Source organism: Suricata suricatta, chromosome 13, assembly GCF_006229205.1.
Source record: "Suricata suricatta isolate VVHF042 chromosome 13, meerkat_22Aug2017_6uvM2_HiC, whole genome shotgun sequence".
Lineage (NCBI taxonomy): Eukaryota > Metazoa > Chordata > Mammalia > Carnivora > Herpestidae > Suricata > Suricata suricatta.
Genome location: NC_043712.1, coordinates 63,892,750 through 63,908,139, shown reverse-complemented (window position 1 = coordinate 63,908,139; position 15,390 = coordinate 63,892,750). Strand labels below are relative to the sequence as shown.

At 49.3% G+C, this 15,390-nt stretch overlaps 1 protein-coding gene across 1 annotated transcript in view; it reads left to right on the top strand.

Annotated features, from left to right (window-relative positions):
- DAPK1 (death associated protein kinase 1) overlaps nt 1–15,390 on the top strand; it is a 470,647-nt gene that overhangs the window by 141,909 nt on the left and 313,348 nt on the right. Inside the window, 2 exon segments of the mRNA XM_029919672.1 lie at nt 3,767–3,865; nt 10,302–10,379. Of these exon segments, the coding sequence (XP_029775532.1) occupies nt 3,767–3,865; nt 10,302–10,379 (177 nt within the window).

The window sequence follows — 15,390 nt, the reverse complement described above, 5'->3', positions numbered from 1 at the left end:
AACGTGGTATTGAAAGTCTTAGCCCTTAGCTGCTGTGCTGGTAGCTTTCTTTGTTTATCCCGTTCTAATGCTGCCGAGTCAGTTAGGTAAAGTGGCTTAAGGGGAAAGCCAAATGTAATATTGAGCAGAATCAAGACCTTGGCTTTCCTTCCAGGAGTCTTTAAACAAATAACAGGTGGCTTCAGGGAACATCGTGGTGCTTATTTGAATATCTTTGGACTTGGCAATAGTACACACAGCTGGCCTGCTGTGCACAGAATCTGGGGATGAACTGGCACCTGGGAAGGTGGAGGAGCAGAGCAGTGACTCATGGTACTTTGCACTAAGTGAAGGAAGGGAATGGGTGTTGACCCGACGCCTAAGTGCAAACAGTGCTTTTTAATCTGCTCTTTAAAATACCCAGCAAGACAATCCTAGACTTTCATGTTTAAAACCAACTGACTTATTTAATGGGAAAGCCTCTGCATTGTTGATGAGGCAGATGGTAGTTCACACATGCCCACACAGACTTGCTTTTACCGAGTACGGGAACACAGCAGCACAGGGAGGGCATCCGTAGGTGACTTTGTCACTGAATTGAGCTCAGCTGAAGCTCTGCAGTGTCCCCCTCTGAGAACCAGCAGCCTCCTGCAGACGGTTACTTGGAACCCGCCTAGCGAGCAGCGTGCTGATCCTCAGCTCCGCGAGGAGCTGCACACGAGGTCCCCATGTCGCCATCAGTGCTCAGGGACTCTGCACACTGTTACTCTGCGGGCTTCATGCCTTCTTCAGGGGATTGGTGACATCTTCGTTTTTTTCTCCCTTTTCTAGTTTTTTGTTTTAGGAAAATGAGGGAGCTCCAGAGGAGCTTCAATGATGTGCATGAAACGTAAGAGGAAAGCGTTATTTCCTCACAAAGCACATCTGGCCTTGCCTGGATTCTCCCTAGTAAGCGGCTGTCAAAGTGGACATGGAACATGACAGCCCCTGTCCCACTGGCAGACTGTCACATCTTTCTCATGGTGCATCCTGCCTTTCCCGTACCTGGATTCAGTTCCCCCAGAGATAAAGGTGGCCATTCAGGTCCTACCCGTCCCCTCAGTATGTGACAGGAATTTGTCGCTATCTTTGACGCTCATCACAGGGAACAGATACTTCTCAGTCTTCATCCAAGTTTCCTGGGAAAATCAGGAGAGTGGCTGTTTAAATGGGCTGTGTTGGGGAGCACGGGGAGGAGCAGAGCTGGATGGCACAGAGCTCATGGGCCTTAACTCTTTCTTCCCCTGGGGTGACTCTAGCGAAGACAGAGAAAGTATGTTATATTCAGGCACGCATCCATGCACACACAGACACACACACATAAACAGATGTGTACACACGCGAACACACAGATGCACATGTGGACGTAGACACCCACACATGCACATATCCAGGCACATGACAATTCCATGCCCATTAAGCATGTATTAATGCCTTTCCTTGACTATAATGTACCAGGGCAGTATGAGGGGCTTATGGATAGCAGAGTGAATGGTGCCTGTCCCCAGGCTGCTTTCTGGTATAGCATCGTCCCCTCCTGCAGTCACTGCTGTGAAAGAGGCACCAGGTGCTATGGAAATGCGAACATCTGCACATGAAAGAAACCGGGGAGAGCGTTTAGATGGAGAGGAAAGTGTGTTTCAGACCAGAGGAGGTATTCCTGTGTGGTTCTGGGGACTGTGGGCTGCACCTGTAGCTGACATGGGGTGTGGGTGTTTAGGGAGGCAGGCAATGGGGCAGAGAGAGAAAATGCAGATGGAAGGGGACCTTCAGTCCAGACGGTGCCAGCCCTTGACTGCAAGGCTCAGGAGTCTGGGTTTGGTTCTGTCAGAGGTTGGGGCCTTCAACATACAAACGTCCTGGTCCTTTTTCCTTGTATCCCTTTTCCTTTCCATAGCAGGATACCTCCCATTGCCAAGCTTCTCTTCCTTATATGTCAATCCAAACACTTCATCACATTTTCACAACTTCTTTTCCTTCTCGCTTCATCTCTAGGGTATCTCTAGGGAACTTAATATGTGCTCCCTAAATCACTGTAGATGACAGGGAACAGAACACAGGCTTACACACATTGCAGCATTACTCATAAGGGCCAGGAATGGAACCCCCACCTTTTTTTGTTCTCTCTCTTTTTTTAAATGTAATTTATTATCAAATTGGTTTCCATACAGCACCCAGTGCTCATCCCAACAAGTGCCCTCCTCCATGCCCATCCCCCATCAACCCTCAGTTTCTTCTCATTATTCGAGAGTCTCTTATGGTTTTTTTCTCCTTCCTTCTCTGTAACTTTTCCCCCCTTCCCCTCCCCAATGGTCTTCTGTTAAGCTTCTTCTGTTCCACATAAGAGTGAAAACATACAGTATCTGTCCTTCTCTGCCTGACTTATGTCACTTAGCATGACACCCTCGAGTTCCATCCACTTTGCTACAAATGGCCATATTTCATTCTTTCTCATTGCCATGTAGTACTCCATTGTATAGATAAACCACATCTTCTTGATCCATTCATCAGGTGATGGACATTTAGGCTCTTTCCATGTTTTGGCTATTGTTGACATTGCTGCTATGAACATTGGGGTACATGTGCCCCTATGCATCAGCACTTCTGTATCCCTTGGGTAAATCCCTAGGAGTGCTATTGCTGGGTTATAGGGGAGCTCTACTGATAGTTTTTTGAGGAACCTCCACGCTGTTCTCTAGACTGTACCAGTTTACATTCCCACCAACAGTGTAGAAGGGTGCCTGTCTCTCCACACCCTCGCCAGCATCTATAGTCTCCTGATTTGTTCATTTTAGACACTCTGACCGGCGTGAGGTGGTATCTCTCTGTGGTTTTAGGAATGGAACCACCTTCAGTGTCCATCCTCAGTGACTGGCTGAGTGAATTCTGGTACATCCACAGGCCGAGTGTTATTCAGGGATCCAAAAGGACATAACTGACATAGTTACAGGCCTGGAAAGGTGTCTGCCATGTATTGGTAGGGGAACGTAGCAAGTGACAGACTAGAAAGTGGACCATGTCTTGGCACTGCATGGTTTTTGTTTCCTTTTGTGGATTCATAGCTAAAAGCCTGGAAGAAACAACTATCTTGTCACCGTAACCACCAAACCCCAACTGTGCAGACACGATGTCATTGAAAGGAAGGCTGTGCAATCTAATGCTGAGACCCCGTGTCTGAACCTGCTGGTTCCATAAAAAATGTAAAATATTCCTTGGTGCCTCATGGGTTCACCATAGCGCCCTGAGGTGCCTTGGCACACAGTTTAGGAACCACAGACATAAACAGTAGAGAGCGTGGTGGGCATGGCCGGGTGGCCTTGTAATGTCACCGCATTAGAACGACTTCAGTGGCTGTGGTTCGATCTCTTTGTCCCTTGAGGTGCCTCTGTTTGAACTGTGGTGTGGTGTAGATCTTTCTCGAACCTTGGGACCTTTCTAAGAGCTCTGACTCATGCCTCCTTTCTGCCAACATAGTGGGAGACATGATTTAGTTATGATAAAACTCCTACTCTTTCATCCTTTGGAGTTTTCCTTCAAAGTGACTCTTTTAACTGGAAAATACTTCAACACGTTCCGCTTGGCTTGCCTCCCCCACAAGAGGGCGGAGAAGGAAGTCCACACGTCCTATTTCTTCAGGGGGGTCCGGATCCCGTGCACAGTGCCGGCCTGTGGGGTAGACTCCCATCCGTGCCCTCCTCAGCAGCAATTGTAAGGACTCTCTTTGGGCTTTTTTTTGTGTGTCTTCCAGTATGGACGAACACCTCTGCACCTCGCAGCCAACAACGGGATTCTGGACGTGGTCCGCTACCTCTGTCTGGCGGGCGCCAACGTGGAGGCGCTGACCTCGGTGAGTCACCTGGCAGGAGAAAGCCAGAGAAAGCTGTAGAGAGCATTTGGGGCCTCAGGGGCATCAGGGGAAAGGTATTGCTTGGCAACTGTGTCTCCAGCAAAAAGCTGCTATTAGACTCTGCTCCTGCACCGCAGCTCCGTAAACAGTCGCCCACACAGAGCAGGGCCGTAGCTGGCTACGCGGCGTCCCCGTGGCCGGCGCTGCCAGGAGTGCCTGCTGTTTCCCGTGCTGTACAGCATCGCCTCGGCATGGTTGGTTAGATACGTGTGTTTTCCTTTTCTAAGTGCTCCCTCTCTCTACACGGCTCGGCTCGGGAGGTGCCCTGGGCTTTGGGGGAGGAAGGAGAAAGGGGTCTCAGGTGGGGAACTGCTTACAAGAGCTGTGCTCTCTTGTTTAAAAAGTCTGGCTTTCTTATTTTGTTCCCCGCACTTCCCCACCCCTGGTTCCATGCCTGGCACCACCCTATAGGAGGAGGCCTTGGATTTACATTTCATGAAATGCCAAAGAGGAAGAATACATGCACTAATGAGATAAGATGGTCATTTTACTGCTACAGAGAAATATTAGCATTTGACTTGTTTCTGGCCTAATGGTAGGGTGGGTCTGCCAAAACAAACTCACTAGTGCTTCGCTGACATAAAGTGTTTATCTAAGAAAATCCATTGAGGTTTTAAAATATGGCAGGCAACTTTGGGAAAATCAGGGCCCTTAGGTCGCAAGGAAGGCCTCTTTTCTTGGAGAGTCATGTAGGAGTTGGCTATGGGCTGCAGACCAAATCCAGCCCGCTGCCTGGTTTCTGTAAGGAAAGTTGTATTGGGACCCAGCCATGCTCATAGTTTACAGCCCACTTCCTGTTTCTATAAATAAAGCTTTATTGAGAGCCACCCAGGCTCATTATGTACATATTCATGGCCATTTTCATGTTGCAAGTGCACGCAGTTGAGCAGTTAAGACAGAGACCCTATGGTCTACAGAGCCCAAAATTATCTCCTCTCGGGCTCTTTATAGAAAATGTTTGGTGTCCTCTGGTTGAGGACATTGCCTCCCTAACTACACTGATGTTCCTTTGATGTCATTCTGTCCCCACAAGTAGTGGGCCCATTCTCTGTGGTGTTGAGCTGGGCTTTTCTGCAGGCCCAGTGAAGGCCAGGGCTCCAGATGGGATTGTCCCTTTCTTAGGGTACCTCCCTGCCCGTCACAAAACCCTGCTTGGCAATGCGTGGGCTTCTAGGCCTCGTGTGCCATTTTCAAACCCTGCCAGGCCAAGTCTTGATACTTGGTTCAGTTACTCCACAAGAGAGTATTTATATGCATTTTTATGAGAAGGTTTTTGTTTGTTTATTTGGGGTTTTTTTTTGGGGGGGGGGGGTCACAAATGTTGCCTCATAAAAAACAAACTCTCAGGGATGGCTCTGAAGTTACCAGCTGCTGATTCTGCCAAATCTCACAGGTTGGGGACGCTAACTTGTGCAGCCCTCGCCTCTGCTGGGTCCTCGGTGCTGTCCCACAACCTCTGTGAGCACCGGGTCCTCTCCCTTTGTCCTTGCCCACAGCAGCCACTTCCTTGCCTCCCGCCAGTGGTCTCCCCCTCCAGCGAGCCCTCAGGTGTATCTCCTCACTCACCCTCTGCTTGCCCCTGTGCCTGCTTGCTACCCGAAGTCCACTTACGGGTCTTACTCCTTTCTTCATTCCCTAAATACTAGGCAGCTACTGTGCACCAAACACTGCTAAGGCCCAGGAACACAGTGGGGCGGGGCGGGTGAGTTCTGCTCCCTCAGAAAACTTACAGTCTCGCGGGGGGGCGGGAAGGGGGAGGGCGGGGGCGCTAGACAGACCCAAGAACCACAGCAATAAATGTACAGTCACGGGGTCTTCAGAGGGGTATGCACCAGCGCCCTGAGGGGGTTTCCAGGGGTCCGGAGTGCTCCTTAGGGAGTGTGCAGAGAGCACTCTGTGGGAAGGCAGAAGGCCTTCCAGGAGCTAGAAGGACTGTGGGCTGGAGCACAGCATGGCCGGGGTGGGTTGCGTCCCGCCTCCCAGGCGGTGCTGTGGAGACTGAGGTCTCCCTCTCCCAGCTGTCGCAGGTGTCCAGCAGGGGAGCAGACGATCATGGAGACACTGTGCTCCCTGCTAACCACATCTCCAACAGAGCCCTAACACGTGCAGTGGGTGCCGTCCTCAATGTGCGAGAAGCCATATCCAAAAAGGAAAAGCAACTGAAGAAATTAATTTCGGGAATCTATTTTGTTCAGCACAAAATATGCAAAATGGTATCATTTCGATCTGCAAATCAGTATTTTAAACTGTTGAGACCTTTCACATTCTTCTGGGCCTCATTTCAGGCACTGAGTAGTCAGAGTTGGGGAAGAGCCGCCTTCTTATTGGCAGAAAACAGTGCAGGCCCCCCCTTTACTTCTGTCCCTGCTGCCTGAACCGAGTTCCGCATTCTTAACTCCAGCTCTCGATCCTGCAGCGCCACCTAGCGGTCATCTTCCCTCCCATTCTGGTCGCAGCCCTGACTACTTGGAAAAGCCACTGAGTGTCCTGCTTTCTTTTTCCTCGGCTCCGCCCCCTCTCCACAAGACTGCCCGTCCTGGACTTCTGTGCTCTAGGTCCAGTCCCCAGGCACCTCCCGGTCTCTCTCTCCTTCAAAACTTTTTTATTGTAAGATAAAACAGATTTTTTTTTTTTGCAAGCACATGAACAAAAGTAAAGCTTGCTGAATTATTATAAGACCAGCACCTTTATAACCCACTCATGTCAAGAAAGACAATTTCAAGGTTGCCCTCAGGGCCTGTCTCAGTCTCTGCATCTCTCTCTGTGCAGTGTAACCCCGTCCTGAATTTGGGGGGCAACTGTGTCCCTGCCTGTCTTTGTGCCAGCAGCTCTTCTAAATCCTATTGCACTAGCTGTCTCTCCAGGACTTCCTGACTCTCCTTCTGATTTGGGTAAGAAAACTCTTTGGGCTTCTGCCTCTGCTCGCCTCCTGCAGCCTTGTGCCCATTCCGGTGGCCTCTCACCCTCTCACCACCCAGGCCTGTGGCTGCTCCTGACTCAGGCCCACCTCCATGGCTCCAGCCCCGCTTGTTCCGGAGTGCCCCCTTCTGGTGGGCACCACCATCACAGGGTCCTGGCCCCGCCCCCTTCATCATCTCCCTCCTGCTCTGCCTGTCTCTGTCAGTGTCTGACCTTTGCAGAAGGCTTCAGCATGTGGCAGGTCGCCCGGTTCTGGGAGTGAGAAGCGCAGCTTGCCTGCCTCCCCTACACCCTCCTGGGGCCCATGTCCTGGGTTCCTCTTGGTCCCCCAGCACTCTGTTCATTGGCTTCTATTTGGTCAAGGACCTCTGTGTTTCCCCCAGGACTAGCTCATCCTTGCATCTGGGTCTTGACTGTAGCCTTGGCACTCCTGACAGTTCCATTCTGTCACATCTATGGTTCTGGAAAAGCCAGTGAACTCTGACCTCCACTGCCCAGCCTCACGCTTCACCCCTGTCCCCCCTCAGCTGTAACTGGCAGAACAGAGCTCTTTGCAGGGCCTGGGAAGCCCCTCCCTTGCTCCCACCTCATTGAATTGGCACATGCTCTTCTTTCCCTCTGGAATCTCGTTCATTTCCACCCCTCTCCCCTTGCACGTAGTGCCCGTGTGCACCCTGGTATAACCCAATGTGCTCCCTCCTTCAGAATAAGAGACTTTATTTTTTTTTACTCTTTATTATTTTTGAGAAAGAGACTGGCAGAATGTGAGGGAGGGGCAGAGAGCCAGAGGGAGACACAGAATCTGAAACAGGCTCGAGGCTCTGAGCTGTCAGTACAGAGCCTGACATGGGGCTTGAACTTGGGAATGACAAGATCATGACCTGAGCTGAAGTCCGACACTTAACCAACTGAGGTGCCCCCAGAGGAAGAGACGTAATGCCTAATAGCAGGCCCCCAGGCACATAGCAGCAGATGACATTAGTGGCAGGAGGATTCTGGGACACTAACTCCTTCTCAGCTTATGATACTCAACTGGAGCCTCACACAGCCTCCTCTTCCACATTGCCCCCCTGACAGCCATCCCCTGCTCCCTCTCCTCCCTTTGACCCCCTTGCACCACATGAACCATAAGAGCTTCTTTGAAATTCTTCACACATGACAGTCATCCTGCTGCCTCAGGGCACTTGCTACTCTTCACAGGACTTTCTTCAGGTATCCAAATGGCTTGCTCTCTCATCTCCTTCAGGTTTCAACTCAAAACATCACCTTCTCAATGGGGCCCTCCCAGACTGCTGTTTGTAATCAAGAGGACATTGAATGTTAGAATCACTTGTGAGAGTCAGCCCCTGGCTTAGGGGCACACGGTAGAGCAAGACCAGAAAGCAAATATCCAGCTCCTACCCCATTCCCTTCGAGAAAGGCAGGGAATTTGGGGAATTTCTCAGTTCTTTAATTAATAATTATTGCCACTTCCTTTTTCCATGTCTGATACTCCGTTCTTTCTATTTGGTTTTCTCTAATCTGTCTGAGTACCCGTGTGGTGAGGGTGTTTGTTTGCACCATACAGATGAAGAAGTTTCCAGGAGGCCGAGTGACCAAACCCACAGTTGGTGAGGGGCACATCCAGGACTTCAACCTAGTCTTTCTGACTCCAGAGTTTAAACTTTCCATCACACTGACAGCCTGACTAGTGTCTCTTAGAGCAAAGTGTTTTGCAAACTGTAAAGTGCCATATGAATGTAGGACATATGGTTGACAGGGGTTTTCCTGTCATTTGAAAGGCTCCATGATGGACACTAACTTTTGCCAGTGTCCTGTGTAGACCTTGGGTCTCTGAGAGAAGTCCGGTGGCCAGAAGACACATAATTTTAGTCAAGGCTCAACTTTTTCCAGTAGGGACAGTGGTTCCAAACTTTGCCGCACGATGGAATCACCTGGGAGCACTTTCAACCGCAACATATGGGTGGCATCTGGACCTGGGGAAGCAGAGTGTCCAGAGGGAGCGGGCGCATGCAGGCAGCGGGAGCTGTTAAAGAGCCCGGTGACTCCAGTGTGTCGTCAGATTTGGGAACTAGTGACCTGAGGCCTCTCCTTATCATGTCAGCAAGGATCATGTCAGTTTGGCATGAATCCCTGGTTGGGAAAACAAGAAGTCCTCACGTGTCCACGGAGACACCTGGGGACTTCAAGGGAGCGTGAGAGACAAGCAGGGAGACTGTAAAGCCTGCCTCCCCAGAGAACCCATGTGAGCTTCTGGCCTCAGCCTACGGCCTTGGTTCTCAGCTGGGGCCATCTCGTGCCACCCAGGGAGCATTTGGCAGTGACTGAAGACACTTTGGGTTGTCACAAGTTGGGGAAGGCAGTACAGAAGCCAGAGAGGCACTAGACATCCTGCCTGCACAGGACAGCCCCGCCCACGCACTAGAGATTTATCTGGTCCCGAATGTCAGCAGTGCTGAGACTGAGACACGCTGGGCTCATGCAGGCCCAACCCGTGGCTCGGATTATGACTTGAGCTGAGGAATTGGAAGATGTGCTGTTGACCAGATTCGGGCCTCCCTGAGCTTCCAGGGGAGCAGAGCTTTAACTGTTACTGATAAACATGGAGAGCGGGGCCAGAAGGCTTCTAAGTCCTCTTGTTGAAAAGATACTGCTTTTATTTGCTTGGAAATTGCTCCTCATCTCTCCTACTTTGGAATTTGTAATGACTTTGAAGCTCAGCCTCCATTTCCTCCTCGGGGCACAGGAACAGGGTCGGTTAGTTCCCGCCTCCCCCAAGTGACCTCCAGGGTCAATGCAGGCAAAGCACCGAGAACTGGACCAGGGGCATGATATCAGGAGGAGCTCAGTACATGTTAGCCGGCGTCGTGCTCATTCATGGCACAGAAATGGAAGTGAATTTGCTCGCTACGAAACTGCAGCCCTATGAAAATTCTCTGATTAAAAGGAGCTGCGTCCTTTTATGTTCACTGAAAATCTTTAGGTGGAAATGGTCTGTAAAATCAAGACTTTTCTTCGAAATGCACGGTAATTACCAGCAGCTAGCATCCTAGGAGAGCTGAGGTTTGTCCTTGGAAGGAATTAAGATATTAACTAGCACTGACTAGAATTTGGCATTGATGAAAGTCTTCTTTGTTTGCTTTATTGGAGAGGGATCCAGGATTTGGGGTAATCTGCTCGCCAGCGAGGTGCCAAGTGTGATGAAAGCCTGTGGGTCTGAGACATCTCCCCGATGGACTGCAAGACACCCGTGCACAATTGTTTCCTAGTTCTCATCGTCCTTTCCTGGACAGCCCAGTGACAGAAGGGCTCTACAGAAGAGAAGGAATCCAGCACACAGTTTACCCACCTCTGTCTGACGCCTGTTACACGTGTTTCTGCCTCCGGAGGCAGAACTAGTGTGTGGAACAAACAGCTCTCGTGCAAAGGAAAGAAACTAATCCTTTTTTTCCAACAGGATGGGAAGACAGCAGAAGAGCTGGCTAGATCGGAACAGCACGAGCACGTAGCAGGTCTGCTTGCAAGGCTCCGAAAGGTGAGAAATTCTGTTTATCTGTCTCTGCTTTATATGAATAGGTCTGCCTTTCTGTGTGTAAAGGAGACGAACAAAGTGAGGCTTTGGATACACAGGTTATTCGAAAGGTGTCTGTCCCTGTCCTGTGGTTTGCTGCAATTAGCATCAGTGCATCAGCTCCCTTTCACTGACCTCTTCTGGGTTTGGACTTGGAGATCATTGACCTCTTTACAGTTGCTGTACTTGGTTTCCCTCTATCATAACTATCCCCAAAGCAGACAGGAAACGTGGAAGCTGACTGCTTCTTTCCTTCTTAATGTGTTGAGCTCCCAGACCTCATGTGATACGCTCTGGCCCAGGAAACACTGTTGCCCTAAGATTAAGGACACAGGACAAAAGCAAGTAAATGCAGGTGTGTCTTTCCAGCCTGGATCACAGCAATGCGTATCCAGAGTCCTCAAAGTTAGTCATACCCTTTATGGTAGGAACTCCATGTCTGGGCCTCAATCCTGAAGAAATGAAAGAAATGCAGGAAAAAGTTATTATGCACGCAGATTTCATTGCGGTGTTATATATAATACAATAATAAAAACCAGAAACATCAGATGGCCAACAGTAATGTCTAGTAAATTGCTATACAGCCACAGGGTAGAACCGTTTTTGACCATTAAAATATTTTCAAAGAGCTTTTATTAACAAAAGTTCAGTGCTTAGGATGTTCAGGGGTTCAAAGCAGAAGGTAACTTATACATATGCACATTATAATCCCTTCTGTGTTTTTAAAAAACACATAGGAAAAGTTAACAGAGGTGTTTCGGTAATGAACATTTCCTTCTGTAAACATGACTGTATTTTTTTCAAATTCCTTATAATGCAAGTGACCTTGAATAATACAGATTTGAGCGGAATAAGTCCACCTCTAACCAGATTTTTTCAGTAGATAGTACAGTGCTGTAAATCTACTTTCTCTTCCTTATGATTTTGTTACTTGCATTTTTTTTTCTTTAACATTATTGTAAGAATATAGTCCATGGTCCATATAAATATACAAAATGTGTGTTAATCACCTGTGTATGTTATCAGTAAGACTTCCGGTCAACAGTAGACTATTAGTAGTTAAGTTTGGAGGGGGTCAAAGATATATCTGGATTTTCAACTCTGTTGGGGGTTCAGCACCCCAATCCCTGTGTTATTCAAGGGCCAATTGTAATCATGTAATTTTTCAAGACAAACCTTCTAGAAATTTGAAAAACCTCAGTTGATTTAAGTGTTCAGTGGCAAGGGATTGTCCAAAAGAATCCCTTGGGGTATCCCACAGATGTCCTGCCATATAAATTGGAAAGTGAGGGGGCGCCTGGGTGGCTCGGTTTATAAAGCGACCGACTCTTGGTTTTAGCTCAGTTCATGGGATCGATCCCTGCATTGGGCTCTGCTCTGGCAGCTTGGAGCCTGCTTGGGATTGATTCTTTCTCTCTCTTAAAATAAATTAAAAAAATTTTTTTAAAATAAATTGGAAGTGTCCTGAGAGGGATGATCATCTCTTAACCTCCACAGCTACTGAGAGTCTGAGTTTTCATAGTGGTCCCAGGGTCCTGGCTGTGGGGTGGGGGAGGGGACATGGGTGCAGTAATTTCCTTCCGAACCTTGGGGTTGAGCTGGGCGATCATTCATCTTCACACCTCTGTGCTTCAGAGTTTGTGAGCTGGCCACAAAGGCAGTGGGAAGATGACCCATGGAAACAGATGTCCCAGGCTACTTCAGGGAATCAACGTGCCCTTCCTTCTGGAAATTCCAGAAAGAGAACAGTCTGGAAAAATGTCTCTAGCCTTACTCAGATATTGGTTTTTTTTTTTTAATCTTAAAAAAATTTTTTTGTTTACTTATTTTAAGAGAGAGAATGCAAGCAGGGCAGGGACAGAGAGAGAGAGGGAGAGAGAGAATCCCAAACTGGCTCCACATGGTCATTGCAGGCCTTGAACTCATGAATCGTGAGATCATGACCTGAGCTGAAAACAAGAGTCGTAAGCCCAACTGACTGAGCCACCCAGGCACCCCTAGCATTACTCCCACGTTCTTGCAGGAAATGCACACGTTAAATGTAGACATCGTTTTCTCCCACTCTGTGCTGTGGAGGAGAATTTGGACTAGAAAAACAAGGGAAAGTGTTTTGTTTACAAGCAGAAAGAGAGGCCTGGGAGTCACTATCTGCAGATCAACAAGGACCTTGCTCGTAAAGTCTCTTAATTTCTAAACTCACTTAATGTGAAGCAGTATGTCAGGCAGCACACGGAGGAATGGAAGAGTCTGCAACACAACGACGGGCCAGATTGGCTCGGTGTTTGCAGCCTCTGTCTTGGGGTGTTTATAGGTAACATGTCACAAGAGAAGGGTGCTTGTAAGTCGGTTACTCATTATAGTGTCCATCGACAGCAAAAAGAACCCGGCCTGAAATCTGGCCTTCCCACTCGCTTGATGAGGACAAAGTTTTACTGTGATTTAATAGCTCTCACAGTCCACTGGTGGAGAGGGAGATTTCATTAGGCTGAATACCTTACAAGTGGGTGAACATGCTGGGTCAGGGATTCTCGGGCTTCCCATGTTCCAGAGGCGCGTTCTGACCTGTGCCGGGCACCACCACTTGACCTGAGCCCCTGAGTCCTCGCTGCCACGTGTAGCGGGCTCAGCGGTCACGGCGGGCTGCGTCCCACACAGTGAAGCCTCAGGCACATCTTTCTTGGCTTGGAGCACGGCTCACCACCTCAGAGACCTCTCACGGACCCTGCAAAGGTGCAGACACTCATTTTTAAGGAGAAATCCATGGCAGACCATGATCCCCGCCCATGTGGTGGGTCACCCGGGAGATATCCTGGGGCTGTGTCATGTTTAATACACAGGAAAGGTCCGTTCTTTTATTTTAAAGTGGATGGCCACGCTGGCACAAACCTGGATGTCATTGCAATGACGGATCTGAAACAATGAGTAAAGCCCAGACCAAAGTACATGAAGGGCAGGCCCTCCGGGGACAGCGGAGGGGGACCAGACTGGGGGACTTAAAGGTGCTTTCTTCCTTAATCTGATACCAGATTCCCTGCCATGTGCTTACGTTGCTTTTATGATGGGAAATGCAAATACAGAGAAAGTTGCGTCTCCCTCCTGGCAGCCCTGTGTGCCCAGGGGAGGAGGTGGGCTGTCTTCTTCCCATCTAGAATCTTTAAATCAAGGTAGGTGGGCTCTGGACCTGTCCCATTTTCGGATTTTCTTAATTCTCTCCCACCAGTTGGCGCCCTTGTGTTTCGGTGCCTAGCTTTTTTTTTTTCTTTCCTGTTTTTTATTTATTTTTGAGAGACAGAGAGAGACAGCACGAGCAGGGGAGGGTTAGAGAGAGAGGAAGACACAGAATCCGAAACAGGCTCCAGGCTCTGAGCTAGCTGTCAGCACAGAGCCTGACGCGGGGCTGGAACCCACGAACCATGAGATCATGACCTGAGCCGAAGCTGGACGCTTAACCGACTGAGCCCCCCAGCTTTTAAAAAGCTTTTTAAAAGATGGGTGGGAGAGAGAATATTGCAATGTCTAGTATTTTACCGTTGTCCTGGGATTTTTCTCCAAGGAGAGGTCAGGGCAAAAACTGTCATTTTAGTACCTGTGATCAAAGGACATCATCCCTGCTAGTGCTGAGAGGCCATAGGAAGATTCCTCTCTCTGCTTTGCTTCGAGAGGCAAAATATAAAGTGATGGCTGGGTGCACTGATTCCGGACTCTGATGGCCTGTGTTCACATCCCAGCACTGTTGTTTTCTGGCTCTGGAAATAGCTGCTTCGCAGCTCTGGGCCTCAGTTTCCCATTTGTCAAATGGGGTAATTAAGAGCCGCCTCCCAGTGTGGTAATGATGTAAATGCTGTCTTTAGAACTGTGTCTGCACACAGTAAGCACCATGTGTTTGCTGCTGTTGTTGGTATCCTGCAAACCACTCTCTAAGTACTGGGGAAATTTAAGGATTTCCCTGTGGTGGCCCGTCCTGTGACCCAGCGCCCGGGAGCAGGTGTGGGAGGGTCAACAAGGCAAGCCGGCTGCCGAGGCGCCGCGCCCTTAAGCGCCAGCATCACAACCGCCATCGTTCAATCAACCACGTGTGTGGCAGGTGCTGTGATTTACAACATCCCAAAGATGGAGACGTTCCTGCCCGAAATTGGGGCTCAGTGAGGCTAAGCAAGTGCGAATCAGGGCAGCGCCCAGAGTCAGTCCTGAAATAACAAACCTCTGCTTCCTGTGCCCTTCAGTGAGTTCATGGCTTCAGTTCTGAGGCCTCACCAGCCCTGGGGTGGGGTCCTTCCCTGTGTTGAGCCCACGTGCTGTGTGGTGAGTCCCCATCTCCTTCCAAGGGTCACCAGGGCCTGCTCCCTTCAGCAGACCTGCTTCCTAGACTCCCTGTTCACTGAGACCCACAAGTTTATATGCTACAGTCACTCCCCCAGAAGGCTCTAGACTCCAGCTCCCTAATGAGCCAGAAAGGGAGGAGTTGGCTGCCACGGATTTCTAACCATATTCTTGTGTTTTTAGTGAACAAGTCCCCAAATAGTAACAGCGTGGAGTTTGGGGATGCCCGGTCCTGGAACCTGGTTCTTGAACGTGGTTGAGGCGTCACAGGAGCGACCCTGGAGAATGCGTCAGCAAGGACTTGTGGTAGATTGTCACGAGGAGCAGGCAATAAAAGCCAAGGCAGAGAAGCCAAGACAATAGATGAATTTGCAGTTTTAAGTCTGGTCATCTGGAGGAAGAGCGTGGTCACACCAGTAACCATGGATAAGGGACAGGAGAGGGCAGTTTCTCCTTAGAAGCATCTTGTCACCAAATTCCTTTTCAGGTCATTTCTTCTGGATATTCCCAGTGTTTCTCAACAGGGTGCAGTGGGCATTTTGGGGTGGGTGGGGCTTCCTGTTCTTGCAAGATAAGAGGACCCCCATGCAGCTCAAGTCATCTTGCCCCTCCCCATTCATTGTGAAATCAAAAGCTGTTTTTGCATATTTCATGA